The sequence below is a fragment of the Rattus norvegicus genome, chromosome 1 (assembly GCF_021556685.1).
Source record: "Rattus norvegicus strain SHRSP/BbbUtx chromosome 1, alternate assembly SHRSP_T2T, whole genome shotgun sequence".
Lineage (NCBI taxonomy): Eukaryota > Metazoa > Chordata > Mammalia > Rodentia > Muridae > Rattus > Rattus norvegicus.
In genome coordinates, this window is record NC_141534.1 from 95,692,681 (window position 1) to 95,713,886 (window position 21,206).

The following is a 21,206-nucleotide window of genomic DNA, read 5'->3' on the forward strand; positions in this document are numbered from 1 at the left end:
GGGAATTGAACTCGGGACCCCTGGAAGTGCAGTCAGTGCTCTTAGCCACTGAGCCATCTCTCCAGCCCCTTAGATTTATTTTTATGTATATGGATCCTCTGTCTGCATGCTCACCTACAGGCCACAAGGGGGCATCAGAACACATTATGAGTTGTGAGTCACTGGATGCTTCCTGAGAATTGAACTCAGACCTCTGGAAGAGTAGCTGGTGCTCTTAACGGCTGAGCCATCTCTCCCAACCTTGACTTTTAAAATCATTGATGGTTTAATGGATCTTTCTCTTGGTTAGTCCACGCCAGCCTGGAAGTCACTAAGTAACCCAGACTGGCCTCAAACAGAATATTTCTGCTTCCTCAGCCTCCTAAGTGTTCAGATGGTCAGTCCCAGCCACCACACTAACTAGCATCATTTTGTGGTTTGTTCTGATGTTTTTTGTTCATTTGTTTTTGTTTGGTTTTAGACAGGGTCTATATAGATCTGCCTGGGCTGGAACTTGCTATGTAGACCAAGCTGACTTCAAACTCAGGGCTCCACCTGCTTCTGCCTCCTCTGCTGGGAATAAAGACATACACCTGGCTTAACTTAAAACACACTGTTAGGGTGTATTCGTGCGTGCGTGTGCACACATGAGGAGGCCAGAGGACAGCTTCAGAGAGTCAGCTCTTTTAGACCTGACGAGTCCTGGGGATCAAACCCAGGTTGTCAGGCTTGGGATCAAGCCCCTTTATCTGCTGCGCCATCTCGGAAACCAGATTCTGATGTTTCGGCGGTTAACTAGGGCAGACTAGTCTCTGCGGACTTGGGACTGGTACTGAAATGAGGCTTTATTAGGGTCTGAGAGAGACATGAACATTCTAGCAAACCAGAAGATCCTGGGTAGGTGTAAGGCTGCATTCGTCCCCAGGAGGAGAGGCCTAACAGTTTATAAGGAAGACAAGACCAGCGATTCAGGCCACCTATGCTTTCTTTTTTTTTTTTTTTTTTCTTTTTTTTCTTTTTTTTTCTTTCTTTTTTTCTTTTTTTTTTTTTTTCTTTTTTTTCTTTTTTTTTCTTTCTTTTTTTCTTTTTTTTTTTCTCTTTTTTTTTTCTTTTTTCTTTTTTTTTTCTTTTTTTTTTCCCCCCGGAGCTGGGGACTGAACCCAGGGCCTCACGCTTGCTAGGCAAGCGCTCTACCGCTGAGCTAAATCCCCAACCCCTCCACCTATGCTTTCTTAGCTTGAACATTGCCTTCTTTGGAATCTACTCTGGGGGGACCCTTGAAACTTTCTTCTGAGCTGTGGGACTGGAGGCTGAAGCCCGCAGTGGAGGTGGCGTATGTGAAGTAGGACTCGGACGCCATGATGTTGTTAATCCTCCAGCGTAGTGAGGCCCAGGCCCTCGATATGTGAGGCCACAGGAGGCAGAACAGGATGTAGAGGACCACCAAGCCTAGAAAGATGGTGGAGGACACCTGCAAGCCCAGCACAACAGTCACAAGGGGTCGGGTGGGGGGATAGCAGTAGGTGAACCCCTGCCCACCCAGCAGGGAAGCCTTTGGCTGCCACTCACGACAAAAGTGAAGGAGGACCGTTTGCTGCTGAGCGGCAGCCCGTGGATGTGCACTATGAAGGTGAGCTGGTAGTCACAGTATGTGCTGTCGTCTACACCTCTGGTGAGGGGATGGAGCCCAGGATTGAGTTACTTAGTGGGGGCACCATGCCAGGGAACAATCTCGGCACGCGGCACCCCCATCCCCAGCTACGCGCCTGGCTTACCTATTGCTCACTAACAACTTGAAGAAGAATTCAGGTGGAAAGATGTCTGTGGGGATGATGTCGTAGCAAGGGGAGTTCTCCGAACACAGCCACCTACAGGTCCAAGTGTAGGCAGAGGTAGCACCCTACACTCCAGGGGAAACACTAGTCTCTCCAATCTGCCTGCTGTCTGGTGACCATGGTGCTTCAGACTGAACTTGGGGCCTCGTGAGAGTCAGGCAAGCACTCTGCTGCTGGGCCAAGACCCAACTCACTGGAGTGGTGCGGGAAGTGTTCTCCCACTGAACCACACCTCCAGTCTCTAGGCTCCGCCTCCACCCGCCTGCCCCGTTCAGACAGTGAGGCTGTGTGAGCACCAGCCATCAAACCGGCCGCTCAGCTGCTGCCTGCGGCTGCCTCCACCTCCCGACTGACTCAGATATTGGATTGAATACCTACTGTGTGCCACCTTCATCCCACGAGTACAGTCTGGACATGAGCTAGGTACGGACACATCTTTCCTCACAAATTCCCTCTTGGCCATTATTTAATAAACCCAGATTCAAAAAAAATCTAAGCCTACGCATCTGCTGCCTTATGATAGATTAGTTTTCCCTTTCATTGAGTTAGAAGTGGTTTCCAAGCCCTTCCATCCTGACGAGGTCCTCTACAGTTTTCTCCACTTAGCTGTCAACGAATGGTGACCATGCCTTAACTCGTTCATTCTTCATTTTCAAAAAAATGTTAGATTGTGTCTATTCAAAGATTGTGCTAGAGAGAGACAGGTCCTCCAGGAGACAGTGACAGGTTCTGAGTGGTCAGGACCAAACTGTAAGATATTCAGGCAGAGGGTCGGGGAAGGCTGAGGAGGTGCAGGTAAAGGCTCAGGGTGGGAAAAGATGTGGGAATCCAGAGGGATTGACTGCCCATCTGGAAAAAGAAGAGCATGGCTAAGCCCTCCAGAAGGAAGGAGCATTTATTTGATCTAAGGCTTGAAGGCAGAGTAAACGACCCCAGACTTCCAGGAGAACCTCTCTGTGCAAAGGATAGCCCTCCTTTGGAAACACAGATACAATTAATGTGACTATCTGGGAATCCTCTCAGAGACAAGCACAATGGGCCAGAAGGATGGGGTGGGTGGGGAGAAGCTTGTGCAAAGGGTATATCTATGATCCCCACATTTCAGAAGGAGGACAATCATAATTTTAGAATAGGTGGAGTCACATAGCCTCTGTGCAAGACAAAAATAACAGAGTGGGGGCTGGGGATTTAGCTCAGTGGTAGAGCGCTTACCTAGGAAGCGCAAGGCCCTGGGTTCGGTCCCCAGCTCCAAAAAAAAAAAAAAAAAAAAAGATAAAAGATAAAAATAACAGAGTGGGGGTGTGGGGATGCTGCTCAGTAGGTAAATAGTGAATTCAAGACTAGCCCAGAGGGCAGAGGTCTCAGGGCTTACACTCACTCTATTCCGGGGCTCTTATGGGACATTATGTAGAACTTGTTGTCACTGGTGGTCCTTTCAGCTTTGGTTTTCCAGATGAGACTTTTCGTTCTAAGCAGGCCCATAAAGAGTCAAAGTGGGTTGAGAGTGCAGATGGTTCTCAGCACCTAAGGGTGGGGAACTTGAGGACGGGGCAGGGTTGCGGGACCCTTGGCTTTCCTCTCTGAGGCACCTTGAGTGTTTGTAGTTGGCAGAAAGAGTCCCCTGCTTAACTACAAGTGGGAGGGGAGACCCAATAGACCAGACCCACCAGCTGTGGACCAGGACCCCAAGGGGATTACGTGTCCAGCGGGCTGTTGTAACGGAAGATTTCCTCTTCTGTGTAGTCTTTGATGGTTTCTTCTGTGCGACCACCGCCCACCACCTTCAGCACATAACTGAAGAATGCAGAGGCAATCGTGGATCACTTAGGGTCTTAAACCACTCATCTCCCTCTCCCACTGTCAAGTACCAGAAGTCTGCAACCAGTCTGTCCTCACCTGCCCAAGAAGCTGCCAGAGTCTCCCGTCACTAAGTCCTGGACTAAGAAGAAGGGCTGGAATACTGCGGGTTGGGAAGGAGAGCAGGGGAGGAAGAAATTAGCTTTGTCCAAAGAGGAACAGAAGAAGGGTAGAGGGAGACTCTAGGTTAGAGCAAAAGGTGGTGGGGCTGTAGCAGGAGGGAATGAGTGAGGGAAAGCAAACGGGAGGGCAGTAAATTTGGGAGAAGGGATGGGACACACAGTCACGAAAGAGGAAGCACGGCATCTCGGGGTCCTTGACCACACAGTCAAGATAGTGCTTGTTTATCTTCTGGGAATGCATAACTGTGTAGGAGACATCGAAGGCCAGACGCTTGCCAGGTGGACAGCCGATGAATATTTTCGTCATCAGGAAACCCTGGGTAGGAAAAAAAGACTTCCTGCTCGGGGGTGGCCCGGATCGCTTTGAAGGAGCAAAGGGAAATCCACCCCTCTAAAAGCACATGGTGGCTACCTCCCAACACCCCCCCCCCCCCCCGGCATGGCCTGTGGGCAGACTGCAGTCTATCCCCAAATTCTTATGGACTGCCTGCTTCTCCTTTCCAGTGCTGACCTTGGAGCCAGGGCCTCCCTCAAGTGCTAAGCAAGCCATGTACTGCCTTTTTTTTTTTCTTTTTTTTTTTTTTTAAGATTTATCCATTTATTATATATGAGTACACTGTAGCTGTCTTCAGATACACCAGAAGAGGGCATCGGATCTCTTTACAGATGGTTGTGAGCCACCATGTGGTTGCTGGGAATTGAACTCATGACCTCTGAAAGAGTAGTCAGTGCTCTTAACCTCTGAGTCAGCTCTCCAGCCCTAAAGGTTCATTTATCATGTTTACAGTGTTCTGCCTACAAAGTATGCCTGCTAGCCAAAAGAGCATATATTTTCTTTTCTTGGAGTTTGTTTTGTTTTGTTTTGTTTTTTGAGACAGGGTTTCTCTGTGTAGTCCTGGCTATTCTGGAACTCTGTAAACCAGGCTGGCCTTGAACTCATAAATAACCTCCTGTCTCTGCCTCCCAAGTACGGGGATCAAAGTTGTGTCCCACTGCTGCCTGGTACATTTTCTTAATTAGACCTATGTGGCTTGTGTGAGTCCTGTGTGATGCAGAGCATTGGCTCACCTCATTCTGCTATTCTTCTTTGCTTGTTTGTTTGTTTGTTTGTTCGTTTGTTTGTTTGAGGCAGGATCTGTGTAGTCCTAGCTGTCCTGGAACTCACTGTATAAAGCAGGCTGGCCTTGAACTCATAAAGATATTTCTGCCTCTGCCTTCAGAGCGCGGAGATTAGAGGTGTATAGCATCGCCCTGGGCAGTGTCCTCCAGTTAGAACGGCTGAGGTGCGGAGGAGGGTGAGGCAGGAGGATCTGGGATTTGGAGGCCAAACCCCAGTGTTTTATGTAGAGCAAGACCTTGTGTCAAAACAGCAGCAACCGGGGTTGGGGATTTAGCTCAGTGGTAGAGTGCTTGCCTAGCAAGTGCAAGGCCCTGGGTTCGTTCCCCAGCTCCGAAAAAAACAAAAACAAAAACAAAACAAAACAAAAAAAAAACAAACAAAAAAAACCAGCAGCAACCAAAACAGATGACGAAAGTCAGGGACAGCCAGCTGTGGTGGCTCATGCTAGAATACCAGCAATTGGGAAAACAATGCAGGCCCGTAGCTGTGAGTTTAAGGACAGTCTGGACTACAGTGAGTTCAGGCTAGCCTGGACTACAGGCTGAGGCCCTGTCCAGGGGTTGGGGGAAGTGGAGGCTTGGTATGGCAGCTCATACCTGTAATCTCAGCACTTTGGAGGCTGAGGCAAGGGAGGTTGGTGAATTCAAGGCCATCCTTAGCTACATAGCAAGCCTCGGCTATATGAGACCCTGTCTCAAAAAATAAATGAGGAACTGGGCACAGAAAGGCCAAATTGCAGCTGAAGCAGGTGGGGCTCAGATACCACTGGCACCTGCACCTGCACAGCTCCAGCTCCTCTTCACACCTCACAGGTGTGACCTTGAACTATAATGACTAGAAGGGGCACATGATACCCCAGGAAAATAGAAGAGGGCATCAGGTCTCATTACAGATGGTCGCGAGCCACCATGTGGTTGCTGGGATTTGAACTCAGGACCTCTGGGAGAGCAGTCAGTGCTCTTAACCGCTGAGCCATCTCTCCAGCCCACCCAAGGGAAATAGAGCCCAGAATGATTACCATTGGTCAGGCACTTCAGCCTCCCTTGCCCCCAACGTCTTCAGAATGAAGACTCTGTCTAGGCCCACCTAGGTCTAGGCCATGACATCCAGAGATTGTATGTAGGCTGAGAGCCTTCCATGGCAGGCCTGCACTAGTCACATCCTATCAGCACTCACTAGGAGATCTATCGGTCTATTAGGACTCATCTTAGTAGAGGGACTTCCATTTCTCCAAGATGTTCAAGTGATAAAACTTCCTAGGCTGTGAATGTAGCTTGACCCTACAGAGAACAGGCCTAGAATCCACAGCGAAATGCTAAGAGTATGGCTGCGCCTCTCTGCCTGCTCAGTATTGGGCTATAGGAATGCCTTCACCATGCCTGCTTAGCTTCCTGTTTTTAACCTTCAAAATTGATCCAGAAGGCTGGCACATGGCTCATCATACAGTAATGATTAGCATGTTTGGGTCCCTGCATTCCACGTCTAGCAACGCAACAAGGGATCCAGCTAAGGAGGCTGAATCACTGTAGTCTACAGAGCCCAGTGAGACCCTGTCTCAAAAAGAAAAAGAAAGACCACACCTAAAACCTATCTATTTTCTCCTCTAAACCTCAACTTTCTTCCCTTACACTTGTCTCCTCCTTTAGCTTTTTAGAAAACACACACACACACTCTCTCTCTCTCTCAATCTTTCACTTACTTGTACCCAACACACACCCAGATGTGAACAGCCCAATCTCTCTCTTTTCCTCTTTTTTTTTTTCAAAGATTTATTTATTTATTATATATAAGTACACTGTAGCTGTCTTCAGATACACCAGAAGAGGGCATCGGATCTCTTTACAGATGGTTGTGAGCCACCATGTGGTTGCTGGGATTTGAACTCATGACCTCTGGAAGAGCAGTCAGGTGCTCTTAACCGCTGAGCCATCTCTCCAGCCCTCTCTTTTCCTCTTTACTCATCCTGACTCAGTCAAGCTTGTGACTTGTTCCTTTAGCCCAACACATTCCATCTAAGGAGTCTGTGCCTATTACAGCCGTCTTCTACTTCCTGGGTCATTCTAAATCAGGAAGGAGGGGCCCCGAGGTGAGTTTGCTAGTGGACGAACAGGGACGTTACGGACAACAAAGACTCTAAGCTCTACCACTTATGAGCTCTCTGGGTTCGTCTGCATTGCTCCTGGCCTCAGTGACTATAACTTCGTGCTGGGGGTGGGGGACAGCACCTGTGCACGCGAGAGAAGACCAACAAAGCCAAAGGGAAGAATGAACATTTGAGTCGGAAAACGTAGAACAATGTGTGCGGGTTTGGGGGTGGGCACCTTAGTGGTAGAGTGCTTGCTCACCGAGCACCTTCAAAGGCCTGAGTTCAATCTCTAGCACTGGAAATTTCAAATAAATAAATAAATAATAAAATCAGTGTGTAGCGGCGTGCGGTTGCGATTGAGGAGGACGGTCACAATCTCCCACATGACAGCTCACAACCATTGGTGACTTTAGTTTTAGGGGATCAAAAGACACTCTTCTGTCCTCTGAAGGCACCAGGCACATAAGTAGTAAACCACCACACACAGAGGCAAAACACTCATACCTATAGGTTTAAAATCTGAATGGATTTACAACATTCCCAGGACAGCAACAGGAACCAGCCCTCTGGGGACTTGGGCCAACCCTCCACCCACAGTACTAGTCCCCAGTACCCAAAAAGTCCAGTACTCGAATGATCGTGTCAAGGGTTGTGGCTTGGAAGCATTTCCCCGAAGCGCCCAGTACCTGTGAGGAGGAACCAGTGATTGTAGATACACCAAGGGCCAGTGTCCTCTCTCTACATCCCTCCCCAAAACTCGCACCACACCTTGATCAACATAGAAGTCTTTTTCAGGTTACGTCCAGTTATTCCCTGTTCAGAGCATTTCCTTTTGTCTGTGATTTTAATCTAAGGAAGAGGGAAAGGAGAGACTGAAATAGAGGACCTTCCAAATCTGTCCTAGGATCCAGAGACGTTCAAAGGCTCAGGGACTCAGAGGAGGGGCGTTCCATTTACTATGCAGGGGACCAGAGGGACAACAGCCAACGGTCCGTACGTACCTCCTCTCTGGCCTCCTCACCTTGAAGAGCAATAGGTTGCGATTAAGATGGATCTCCTGAGTCACAGACGATGAAAGGCACTCAGGATCCGCCAGTATCACAGACACTGCCAGCTTCCTATCCACTTCAAGACCGGCTCCTGTGGGGGTGGGGTGGAGGGATTGATGCCTGAGTACCCCCCCCCCCCGAGTATTTAGGCCTTGTCCCTTGGTTGCTAAGTAGACCCCGACCACAGACCTGGGCTATCAGCGCTTGTGAAGGTGTCCTGATGCGACAATAAGGCTGCAGTGATGCTAAACCAGTTGCCCTTGTCTAGGAAGACAAAGTCGGCCATCGAGTAATCGCTGGAGAGGTTGTACAGCTTTTGGTAGGCATTCATGTTGATATACATGCCTTCCGCTGTCAGCCGGTTGCTGAACAGGTAAAAGTAGTAATCCTGGGTGCACAGGATGGACAGCCAGTAGGCGCTGGACAGGAGGCACACATACCAGTGCTGTCCCTCCACCAACGCCCAACATGGCCACCTACCTTGTACACTATTTTGTGTTGCCACCAGCGCCAGGTGGGATCATGCACTGGGTCCGCGTAGGGCTGTAGGGCCAATCAGACACCATGAGGTGACAGGGAGGAAGAAGGCAGACAACGCTAGGATTGTGTTTAGCTCATAGCCCAAAGTAGGAAGATAATCACCCAGTCTGCCCCCCCCCCAAAACTCCGTTTCACAGGCCTGTGTGGGGTGTGTGAGCTTGTGGAGGCCACAGGAAGACCTTGTGTTTCCAAAGAAGCTGCCCAGGAGTTCACACTGAACCCTGGCCTGACCTGACTGTTCTGGCTGGTGAGTCTCCCACTTTAGCCTGTCTCTGCCTCCCCAGTGTTGGGATTCCAAGCCCAGCTTCACAACCAGCTTTTTCTGTTCATTCTGTAATTCACACTCAGCTGGTGATGTTTTGTGTCTCAAGTAGGACCTCAAATCCAAGTGTTTTGTCCGTCTCTCCTCTGGGATAACAACATGCGCTGTTATACCAGGTTTTCTTGCTTCGTTCTGGAAAGGGCAAGGTCTCATGTAGCCCAGTCTAGTCCTGAACTCCTATCTTCTTACTGCACACCTCCCAAAGTGTTGAGATTACGGGCATGCACCAGCCTGTGTGATCTAAACCTGCTTTCCTGATTTTTCAATCTAAGGGCCTCAGGTCTAAGAAACAGCCCCTGCCCCTTCACCTCCCTCACATCTTTGAACTTCAGGCTCCACTCCGGCTGCACTAATCCCTTCAAACACACCACTACAGAACAGTTCCCTCTTCAGTGCCCCCGGGTGCCCACCTTATTGTACTTGGCGTGTAGCCACAGCAGGTAATAGACAAGGCCTTGATAGACGGCAAGCGTGTAATTGTTGTGGAAGCCCGAGGATTCAGAGACCAGAGGCGGTAGGGCAAGGTAGCTCTCCTTGCGTTCCACATGCTGTTTTTGGGGTACATCAAGTAGATGAATTTCCTTGAAGGGGCAGATGTATTCGAAGGAGATTATCTTGTTCTCCCTGGGTAGCCATGGGCAACAACATGTAAGGGGAGTTAAGCTGACAGTTCTTCAGGAACAGTCTACATTTCCCACTTTTGAGTTGCTGCTTCCCCCAAAATTTAACCTGTAACAAACTCAGTTCAGTGTCTGTGTGCTCAGCAGCCTCTAGGCACACTGTTGGTTGTCCCTTGGACTGGAGCCCACTCCCTTCCACCCTCTGTCCCCACGTGCTCTCTAATTGATCCCTTCTCCCTCCATACCAGCTAGGTTGCTTGCCTTAATTCTAACCCCCACCTCCAAGTTGCCTTCCTGGTGGCACCATCTGCACGTGTCCCGAAGCTTCCCCTTCCCTCTATATAGTCTCACTATATAGCCCTGACTGGCTTATATATTTGAATTCCAAATCTCAAAACCCTCCCACTTCCTCCTTTCCCTCTGTGATGGTTTGTATATGCACGGCCCAGGGAGTGGCACTATTAGAAGGTGTGGCCCTGTTGGAGTAGGTGTGTCACTGTGGGTGTGGGCTTTAAGACCCTCATCCTAGCTGCCTGGAAGTCAGTCTTCTCCTAGCAGCCTTCAGATGAAGATGTAGGACTCTCAGCTCCTCCCACACCATACCTGCCTGGATGCTGCCATGCTCCCACCTTGATGATAATGAACTGAACCTCTGAACCTGTAAGCCAGCCCCTATTATGTTGTCCTTATAAGAGCTGCCTTAGTCATGGTGTCTGTTCACAGCAGTAAAACCCTAACCTAAGACAGAAGTTAGTACCAGGGACTCAGGTATTGCTGTGATAGGCCTGACCATGCTTTGGAGTAATATGGATCTTGGGACTTTGGATTTGGAAAGCAGTGAAATGCTTTAAAGGGAGGGGTTAATGGGCTATTTTAGTTGGAAATATGGAAGACTTGGTTGCTGAGGGTGATTTGAATTGTGGAAGCCTGGCTCTACAGGTTTCACAGAAGAATTTTAATATGTGGCCAACAGACTGTTTTTGTGACATTTTAATGAAGAATGTGACTGCTTTTTGCCCTTGTCTGAAGAGCCTACCTAAGCTAAGGTAAAGAGATTTATATTGTGTGAGTTGTCAGACATTCACACGGAAGTCATCACTCACTGATTTCATGTAGAAAACTTGCCTCTGGAGAGACATGGATCAGCAGTTAAGAGCATCAGGGTATTGCCAGTTGTTCACAGACAAACTGGCAGGGACATGTAGATCCCCAGCCCCATACCACCAAGCTCCACTCCTCTCCACTCCTCCCCCTCCCCACACACAGGGAGGAGGCATTGTGGGGGGCGAGGGGAGGTGGAGAAGTTGAGGGAGAATTGAGGTCTCTCAAACAAATAACTGGAACGAGAGAGAGCGAGAGAAAGAGAGAGAGAGAGGAGAGAGACATTGCATTGACAAAGGAAGTCTCAGAAACGCCCATCATAGATTTGATTCTCTGGTTAAGTCTCATGAAAACCATTTTGAACAAGCATAGGAAGCTTAGGAAAAATATAAAATATATGGTTTAAATATTAAAGGGCACCAGGAAGTAGATTGGAGCTAAATCCTATGTTCTAGGAGATAGCAGATTAAGGGAGTAGGACTTTGGGGCAAGATCCTACCCAGCTAAACTTAGATCCAGGCATGGTGGTGCACACCTTTAATCCCTAGAGATAAAGCCAAATAGATCTCTGAGTTCAAGGCCAGACTGGGACAGAACAAGTTCTAGGTGGAAAAAAACTTAAGTCCAGGTGTGGTACACACCTTTAATCCTAGCATTGATGAAGTTGAATGGGGGTGGGGAGCGCAGAGCGGCAGCCATGTTCAGCCCCACCAAGCATCAGAACTCAACAGTTTCAGCCGTTTGGCTCTGGCTTTAGAATCGAGAATTGAAGGTACGACTGGGACAATGGAAGCTGGTGAGCTGGAGCTAAGAAATCAGCAGTGACTAAGAAGAGACCAGCATCACTGAGGTGAAATCTCCTACCAAGTGTTTTCTGAGAGCACAAAGGAGCTGTGTTCCAGAGATAGCCAAGGTTGTGCCTCATGCTGCAGCTGGACGTGGTAATGTGTGAGAGTCACCCAGGTGGTACTGGTTTGGACGACATGAGGGGGGTCGTGAAGAACAGCTGAGGCTCGGCACTATGAGAGGCCATGGAAGGCCATTGATGAAGCTCAAGTCCCAGTTGTAGTGATGGCCCAGGACTGAAGGGGTCGTGTAGAGAAGGTGAGGCTCAGCACCATGAAGAGAGCCTGTGAGAGGCTATTGGTGAAGCCAAGTTGTAGCGGAAGATCCCAGTGTATTGCAGATGCCAGTACCATGGGAGGATCACCAAGAATGACAGCAGCAATGGAGTGGATCAACCTGAGCTTAGTGTGCTACAGAGGGCAGAGCTGGAGAAGTGATGTCAGCATTTTGGAAGAGAACAAAAGATGTGTGGATCCCAGGCATTGGAATAAGAAGCTGTAACACTGAAGTTGCCTTGGAGACCTCAAGATGTTTGAGATGCCAAGCCATGAGATATCTGCTGAGGAAAGCTACTAGCAGGGAGAGGAACCAGCCCAGGAGAAAGAAATTTGTTGCAGTCAACTAAGATGAAAAGAAGTTGGGATCTGAAGACCGCTTTGACATCAGACATGGAGAAGCAGAGTTGGGAATTTACCCAGCTGGTTTCCTGTCTTGCTTTGGGAATTACAGTTAAGTGGTTGGATGGATGTCAGAAGTGACTTTGAACTTTGGACTTTTAAGACTGTTGAGGCTGCCATAAACTGTGGGGACTTTTGAAATATTTTGCATTATGCTATGTTTAGGTATGGCCCCATAGACTCATATGTTTGAAAAAGCCTATGGGGGCCAGGGAATGGAATGTGATGATTTGTACATGCTTGGCCCAGGGAGTGGCACTATTAGAAGGTGTGGCCTGCTGGAGTGGGTGTGTCGCTGTGGGCGTGGGCTTTAAGACCCTCATCCTTGCTGCCTGGAAGTCAGTCTTCTCCTAGCAGCCTTCAGATGAAGACGTAGAACTCTCAGCTCCTCCTGCACCATGCCTGCCCAGATGCTGCCATGTTCCCACCTTGGTGATACTGGACTGAATCTCTGAACCTGTAAGCCAGCCCTAATTAAATGTTGTCCTTATAAGAGTTTCCTTGGGGGGCTGGAGAGATGGCTCAGCGGTTAAGAGAACTGGCTGTGGGTTGGGGATTTAGCTCAGTGGTAGAGCGCTTGCCTAGCAAGTGCAAGGCCCTGGGTTCGGTCCCCAGCTCCGGAAAAAAAAAAAAAAAGAGAACTGGCTGTTTTTCCAGAGGTCCTGAGTTCAATTCCCAGCAACCACACAGTGGCTCACAACCATCTGTAATGGGATCCGATGCCCTCTTCTGGTGTGTCTGAAGACAGCTACAGTGTACTTTATTTATTATAAATAAATCTTTTTTAAAAAGTATCTTTAAAAAAAAAAGTGTTGTCTTGGTCACAGTGTCAAAACCATAACTAATACACCCTCTAACACCCTCCCACTTCCTCCTCACCCTCAGGTCTAGCTCCCCTTTCCCCGATGCCCTGAGCCCTCCAGCTGCACAGAACTCTTCCTCTGACCTGTGTCCCATGTTGAGCACCCGTCCACCCCACCACCAGGTCATGCTTAGGGCGGCAGGCCCCACTCGGGCTGGGAGTGCTCGCTGAAGCAGCTTCACGGGGCGTCTTCTCACCGTTGGCTCCCTATTTTGAAGGGTTTGGGCAGGTCATACTCCATCAACTTCCCCACAGGCAAGAACCTCCTGACCAAACGCTCTTTTCCGTTGTCAAAAAGATACACCAGCTGGAGCCAGAAGCAGGCAGGTAAGCGCTTGGCGACCTCCTTGTAGCTCCCAACCTGCTCCCCATCTCCACCTTACCACACCCTCCTGGCACCTCATAGAGATGATTCTTCTCGTAGAAGAGGGAGACCAAGGTCTCATCATTTGAATAGAGGGGCGACTTTTCCAGCTTCTGCAGGTTAAAGTAGGTGTTCCAGCCTTGGGATGGGACTATCCTGTATACGTCATAGCCACCTTCCAGAAAGTACCAGATCTGTGGATCCAGCAGCATATATGAGTCTTCAGGAACAAGGTGAGCCTCCCGACTCTTCCCACTCCACTGCACAGTCCTTGGGAAAGTCCCCACCCCCTCCGAGTTTCCAGGACCCTTTCAGAGATGGCACCTCCTACTGACCTTTATCTTGGGGTCCCTGAACGGTGTTCACTCTGACAGGGCAGGAGATTTGGAGATGAACAAGGAGGGCTTGGGGAGAAAAACAGGGTATCTCACCTCTTCATCTTCTGTGACAAAAGTTATATGTCCCTTGTAAGAGTTGAGCATGTATTTGATGGTGGACTCCTTGGGGAAGTCCGCCAGAAAAATGAAGTGTTCCCTATTGTAACTGCAGGGGCAGAGAGAGGCAGCTCTCAGCACGGTGACATCTGGGGTTCTGGGCACCTGTTTCCCACTGCATTCCTAATACAGCAAGTAATCATAGTCTGTGTATTCCCCAACACTGTAAACAATAGCCAAAGGACCTTGTAACTGTGGCTTCAGCTTCTACTGTGCATAAGTGTCCTTGTGCTCTTGGACCTGTATTTCCCCATCTCTGCTTTCTGGGGTTATCCCAGGACTCCGCTATCTGGCCTAGGACAGTAAAAGTACTATCTTGCCTAGAAATGGGGTCCTAACTGCAAGCCCTCTGAGCCCTGGATTCAGTCATGCCTGAAGCTAGACCTTTATCTTGCCATATATCAGTAGATTCTTTGTGCTTAAGTGATTTTTTTGAGTCGTGTTTCTTTCTTTTAAAACCAAATGCATCAAGAAAAAGCAGTGTGCCAACTGTCTGTGAGGATGGCATGGGGCCTCTGGGTTCCTGAAGAGTAAGAGGGTAGATGGGTAGGAATCGTTCTCAAGTGTCCCCAGAAAACACTTCCTATCGCTCACATGTATCCAGCCCAGAGTCTCATTTTACAAAAAGGCTCCTAGATCTGGGAGTGGGGTGTCTCTGATCAGAGTCCTCACCTGAGCTCACTAATGAGGGTCCAGGGTCATGGCTTACCAATGGAGTTCACCTTCCTAATCTAAGCAAGACCTTGAGCGCTACTCTAGTGACTGGGGGAAAAGCCCACTGAAGGGTTGGAAAGATCTCTTATGTGCTAGCTCCACGCCCTCTCTTCTGGCTTCCACAGATACCTACACTGTATGTGTATACCACCTCCACACAGACACACATACACACACATACTTAAGTAAAACTTTACTGGGAGTTATGGCATAGGCCTTTAATTTCAGCATTGCGGAGGCAGAGGCAGACAGAACTTTGAGTTTGAGGCCAGCCTGGTCTACAAAGTGAGTTCCAGGACAACCAGGGCTACACAGGTGAGACCTGTCTCAAAAACAGATAAAATTATTTATATAAATAAATATGTGTGCACACACGTGTGTGTGTGTGTGTGCACACGCGAGTTCATGCGTGTGTGCATGTGTGCCCATGTATTTGTGCCTGGGTCCCTGGGGAGGTGGCTTATACCTACCTTTGCAGGATGAAATTGCCCCAAATGTACAGCACGTTGTTCAGTGTGTTGAAGTACAAGCCCTGGGGAATCATAGGAGTGTCGGTGTAAGTCTCTGTACCAAGGAGCACCAAGAAGTCCAGGTTCTGAGCTGACCACAGCAGAAGAGAGGAAAAGAGTGCTTACCGGTCTCTTCCTGACCACTGTCCACCCTGGGAGCCACCCTTGCCCTTTGGTCCTACCTTCAGGGATAAACTCTGGTATTTTGTAGAGAATGTGCAGAGTCTTGAGCTCTAGAGGTAGGAAAACAGCACCCTGAAACCTGAAGAACTCTCTGGAAACCCTAATCTCACACTAACTGTGAGCGAGGCTAGAGTTACTATTCTCCAAGACTCTGCTGTAACAACTGAGTACGGTGACTCCATCCCAGCACGCCGGTAGCAGGGGCATGTGGATCGTTGAGAGTTTGAAGACAGCTTGGTCTACATGGGGAGTTCTAGGCCAGCAAGGTCTACATATTAAAACCTTGTTTCAAAAAACAAAAACAAGGGCTGGAGAGATGGCTCAGTGGTTAAGAGCACCGACTGCTCTTCCAGAGGTCCTGAGTTCAAGTCCCAGTAACTACATGGTGGCTCACAACCATCTGTAATGGGATCTGATGCCCTCTTCTGGTGTGTCTGAAGACAGTTACAGTGTACTTATATATAATAAATGAATAAATCTTTAAAACAAAAAACAAAACAAAACAAAACAAAAAAACAAAAACAAAAACCAAAAAAACCCAAAACCAAATAAAAACAAATCCCCACCCACCTTAAAGAATCTACTGGCTTTCCATTTACGATAGAATACCTTGTTGATTTGTTATATTTACTCTGTGAATATGTGTGTGTGCACACAAATGCACATTCTTCAAAACAGAAGACGCTCTGAGGAGTCTTCTCCCCTTCTACCACATGGGTCCTGAGTATTGAGCTTAGGTTATCAGGTTTGGTGACAAGTACCTATACCCACTGAGCCATCTTGTTGGCCTAGAATATCAAAATGCCAGCATGCGCCCCCACGCACTGGGGGTCCAGTTGGAGATTCCTCCTGGATTGTTTTTTTGAGACAGTTTTTATTTCAAAGGAAACATAAAACTGAGCTTCCCTGTGGACTACAGGACCTTCCAGATGTACTTTTGTTCTCTCTGCAGGCTTCCTCTTGTCTTCTGCTCGCTCTCCTAGACACACTGGCTTCCCCAGCCCACTGTACACCTTTCTGAGAGTAGCCTGTGTGGGGTGGGCATACAGTCCACAGTCCTAGCTCCTGCACATTCCCGCCTGATTTACCTAAATTGAAGTTGACTAGGTAAAACTGCACAGAGTCAGTTTTTACTAACAGCAGCAGGTTCCTCTCATCGGCAATGTATACAGCCCACTCAATGGTGCAGTTCAAACCTGTTGGGGGAGAGCAGAATCTACAGCAGTCCCCATAACCTTTCACACCCTTTCTCAAAGGCCTACTACCCTCCTACTCCAGAACCCACAAAAAAAAAAGAAAAAAGAGTACCTGGTAACTTTTCACATATTGACCAGCCATCCGGCACCATTTGGAAGGACACGAGGCCATCTGAGGATCAAGACAGACGCATGCTCAGGCCTTTTCTAGTCCATCAGCATCTGCAGGGCATCCTACCCAACCAGTACCCCATCAGGGTCCTCCACACCTTGAACCTCTTAGTCCAGGGATTCTAGGGATCAAACCGCCTTCCGGCATTATCACTTTACACTTGGACCTACTGTCTCAAAAACATTGTTTAGATATGGAGGTGTGGCCAATACAAGCCAATCAGAGCGCATCCTGTGGCTGGGTGTTAGCATTAGTGCAGCAAGGTATGGTGATGCACAGCTGGCCCTCTAGCATTTACTGCTGAGCCACACTTTGGCCCTGCTTTTGCCTTTTTAGTTCAAGATGGCTTCCAGCTCTTGATCCTTCTGCCTTAGACTCCCAAATGTTGTGACTATCTGTGAACCACCATGTCCAGTGGATTTATTTAATCTTTATATTAACACCTCCCCTCCAAATACTACAGTATTGTCATCTGGTCCCATTTTACAGATGGGAAAGTGTGTGAGGGAAACTCCTGTTACTTGGTAAAAGGCACAGATCTAGGATTCCATGGAGCAGGCTGGTGGGAGTGGGTGTTATCTACAGTTACTCACTGGGGCACAATAACGGGGGCTCGTCAACTACTCTCTTCTGTTTGTTTTTTCCAGACAGGGTTTCTCTGGGTAGTCCTGGCTGTCCTGGAACCCTGTAGACCTGGTTGGCCTCAAGCTCAGAGATGGACCTGTCCCTCCCTCCTGAGTGCTGAGATTAAAAGGGTGAACCACCTCCAACTTATTGACTGTTTTTCTTTTTTTCTTTTTTTTTTTTTTCTTTTTTTCCAGAGCTGGGGACCGAACCCAGGGCCTTGCACTTGCTAGGCAAACGCTCTACCACTGAGCTAAATCCCCAACCCAATATTGACTGCTTTTGCTTTAAAAAAAAAAAAAGGCCAAACAAACAAACCCACTATCTTTTCAGCTGGCCCTGGTAGATGCCTGATGGGAAGCTGAGAACAGAGGGCAGGTCCCTGAGGATTGGTGCAGGCCTTTAATTCAACAGGCAGACCAGGCAGAGCTCTGTGGATTTGAAGCTAGCTTGGTCAACACAGTGAGTTCCAAGAGAGCAAGTTACATGCTCAGATCCTGTCTCAAAAACAAACAAGTAAATGATGTGGAGTGAGGGAGTCTGCACCTCTGTCCTATGACCTCTGACCTCCCAACAAAGTCCTGTCTAACACTGCATGTGAGCCCACCAACATCGCCTTATGGGCTCCTTGTTTTCTCTGTGTGTTTTGGTGTGCCTCTATGTATATGTACTATCTGAGTGCCTGGTGCTGGAGGAGGCCAATGGAGACCATCAGATTTCCTGGAATGTGATTAGGAGAGCCATCTCTCTGTAAGCCTAGCTATCCTAGAACTCCTTACATAGACCAGGATGGCCACAAATTCCTACATGCTATACACGTATGAGTGGGGACACCATGTGGGAGTTGGTTCTTTTCTTGTGTCATGTGGGTCCCAAGGACTGAAAGCAAGTCCCCAAGCTTGGCAACGAGCCTACCCATATCCACACACACAGAACAGCCCTGAGTGCTGCCTCTTCTAAGGACACATGGCAAGGAATAAGAGCCCTAGGTGAGAGTATAGAAAACTGTCTCCTGAGTGCTCAGAAGACACAGGCTTTTTTACCTGTGATGGTCCCGATGTGAATATAACCCTCGTTCTTGCCAGTGGTGAGGGCTAGGATATATTCAGAACCATTGCCACCGACAAACACCGGGCACAGTTTCTTGATGCACTCGCTAGACAGGACACGAACCCAGCCTCCTAGGGGGTTAAGCATGGAGACTCAAAACCAGAATGGGGTTTAGTCAGAATGAGGCCTGGATGCCAACCCTTTCCTTCTGGTCTTATAGAGTCTGCTACCTGTCCTCTTAGCCTGGAGCAACATGTCAGCTTGCTGCTGGGAAGCCTGGAGAGCAATACCTGTCATCACTTTTGTAACCCCTGATCCACCCAATCCTCTACCATGGAATTCTAGCTTGCTATGACTGGTTTGGGTTTTATGATAGGGTTTTAACACTGTAGCTCTGGCTGGCCTCAAACTCATCACTAGCCAAGGCTGCTTTCACACTTCCTCCTGCCGCCTTCCTCAGCGTGCTGGGGTCAGGTATGCACCACTGTCCTGGGGCTATTCATGGATGCCTTACCCCTTCTTTGGTTCCCTTGGTTTTGAACTGCATGTTGGACAGAGTGAGGCAAACCAGAGGCCCTTCCAGCTTGTAGCCACTAGCCACTAGCCAAAAGGTATGTGGCTTTCTGGGGCTGGGTGTGAGCTTGTCACCAAGCTCAACAAGGAGACCAAGAGTTATAGTGCACACCTGGATAAACCTATGTCTGAAGCCAAAGTGCTCATGGGCTTCTGGGTCAGGCGCCAATCCACAGGTGCACCCCACTCCTGCCTTGTCTCCCATCTCCGAGGGAGTGGTTGAAGCATTTCTCACCAAGTTTCCCAGGCTGTCTGGAATCTAATACATAGCCCATGATTGCCCTGAACTAAATAGTCTCAAGTGCTAGGATTAGAGGTTGGCAACACCCCTACCCATGTGTGTGCTACCCCATCTCCCGGGTCTCATGTAGCCCAGATTCATCTCAAACAGGGCTATGTAGCTAAGGGTGACCAAAAGCCCCCTCATCTCCCTATCTCTGTTTCCCAAGTGTTGGGATGAAAGGTGTACACCACGGTAATGCCTAGACTTTTTCCTTTCTGGTCAATATCCTTCTTAGTTTTGTTTCTCTGACACCCACATCCCCCACCCCCACCCCCGGTCTCCCCATCCCAGTGTTCTCACTGCTGCCGCGGCTCTTGTCGAAGAGCGTAGTGTAGGTGCCTGTGAAATAGTAGACGAGCTGGTTCTGTCGAATGAAGAGCGTGCTCTCGGTGGCAATGGCGTCATGGATAGTGGCTGAGAAGCCAAGAATGGGACAGTAATAGGAGCCGACCCAGCAACTATCAATACTCAGCTGCAGGGGCAGAGAGCGTGTGAGCCAGTGTGAGCCCTCAGCCTCTGAGTTCTAACTGCCTAGATAGTCACACTATCCCAGCCTGAGCACTGTACACAACCTGCAGTTAAACCGTGTACGATGTGTTCAACAGTCCCTGTACCCGTGCTAGAGTTCTGCTCCCATGTTGAATCTGGAGAGATGGCTCTGTGGTTAAGGGCAACTCTCTCTAACTCAGTGCCCTCCTCTCGCTTCTGTGGGCACCAGGCCACCAGTGCTCTTAACTGCTGAGCCACCTTTCCAGAACCTTGTGTGTGTGTGTGGGGGGGGCAATGTGAGAGAGAGGGAGAGAGAGAGAGAGAGAGAGAGAGAGAGAGAGAGAGAGAAAGAGAGAGAGAGAGAGATTGTATTTCAATGATAATCCCTGTGGAGGCCAAAGGCACCAGATCCCCTGCAGCTTGAGTTACAGGTGGTTGAACTGCCATGTGGGTACTGGGACTTGAACCCAGATGCTCTGGAAGAACAGTCAGTGCTCTCAACCTCTGAACCATCTCTCCAACCCTTCAAGAAATGTATTTTTAAAAAATATCTGGGGGTTGGGGATTTAGGCCCTGGGTTCGGTCCCCAGCTCCGGAGAAAAGAAAAGAAAAAAAAAATTTGAACCTATGCTTCCTAGCAGTAAAATTTTTCTTCAAGCCCTGTTGCCTGGAGACTGGCATCTTTGAAGTCCTACTCTATAGTCCCAGATCCCCATCCAGGGTCTAGGACCCTGTACTGCCCAGAAGCCCGAGTCTGCACCTGCCTGCTGTCACTCACCTCCAAGAGAACAAAGTCATGGAAATTACTGTCAGAGAGCAAGATGGCCTTTTCATTATCAAAGCCCCCAAGGATGAAGACGGGTGTGTGGTCCATAGTGTACCACAGGGGTCTTGATTTCGAGAGCCTAAAGTGAGACGGCTTCAGAGAAAGGCTCTGTCAGGGAAAAAGAAATACTGTTCAGCCTTCACCTACCTGACTGTCCCGCCATCTCCACTACCAGCCAAAGTTCCTGTCCTGACCACGAAGCCTCTGCGGCTTGTCGTCCCCTCCCTAACCTCACTCTCCACCACTCTCTGACCCAGGCCCAGCCTCTTCCTTCTTTCCCACACACCCCCTTCACTCGCGTCTCATCTTTCACCGCCCCATCACCGCCCCACCCCCAACCCCAGCCGCCACCCACCTCCAAGGCGTTAAGCCCTAGCGAGTACTCTGAGCTCCACCTCCAGGGCGGGAAACGCTGCTAGCTGGGTGAATGTGTAGCAAGCACAGAACATGGGTGCAGGGCTGGTGGTGATGAGGAGGTAGGGAATGATTCCCTCCTTTGGAGCCTCAGCGTTCTTCTCTTTGAAATGAGTATACACAGCATGTGGGCTGGCTTGGTGGGTAAAGACACTTGCCACCAAGCTCGGTTGTCTTCTGACTTCCGTATATGTGCCCCATGTGTGTCCTCCACCACCAAATAGATACACGGATTAGAAAAGTGAGAATGAATCTGTGAGGCCTGGCTTGGTGCCCCACATCTAGGATACTCTAGTACT

General features: G+C 49.0%; 1 protein-coding gene across 25 annotated transcripts in view; it reads right to left on the reverse strand.

Annotated features, from left to right (window-relative positions):
- Positions 1-806: 806 nt before the first annotated feature.
- Catsperg (catsper channel auxiliary subunit gamma) overlaps positions 807-21,206 on the reverse strand; it is a 31,046-nt gene continuing 10,646 nt past the window's right edge. For 6 of the 25 annotated variants that reach the window (XR_015683242.1, XR_015683237.1, XR_015683238.1 and 3 more), the window contains 23 exons: positions 20,446-20,601; positions 19,479-19,650; positions 18,316-18,453; positions 16,589-16,648; positions 16,369-16,476; positions 15,280-15,330; positions 15,059-15,188; positions 13,812-13,923; positions 13,416-13,574; positions 13,214-13,323; positions 9,321-9,534; positions 8,529-8,591; positions 8,238-8,436; positions 8,021-8,139; positions 7,768-7,848; positions 7,613-7,685; positions 3,953-4,109; positions 3,711-3,774; positions 3,513-3,608; positions 3,193-3,282; positions 1,755-1,847; positions 1,549-1,648; positions 807-1,450 (listed from right to left, as the gene is read on the reverse strand). Coding sequence is in view for 16 of the 25 variants with exons in the window: in NM_001170340.1 (NP_001163811.1) it covers positions 1,202-1,450; positions 1,549-1,648; positions 1,755-1,847; positions 3,193-3,282; positions 3,513-3,608; positions 3,711-3,774; positions 3,953-4,109; positions 7,629-7,685; positions 7,768-7,848; positions 8,021-8,139; positions 8,238-8,436; positions 8,529-8,591; positions 9,321-9,534; positions 13,214-13,323; positions 13,416-13,574; positions 13,812-13,923; positions 15,059-15,188; positions 15,280-15,330; positions 16,369-16,476; positions 16,589-16,648; positions 18,316-18,453; positions 19,479-19,650; positions 20,446-20,601 (2,778 nt within the window). In the remaining 9 variants the exon portion in view is untranslated. 25 annotated transcript variants of the gene reach the window in all.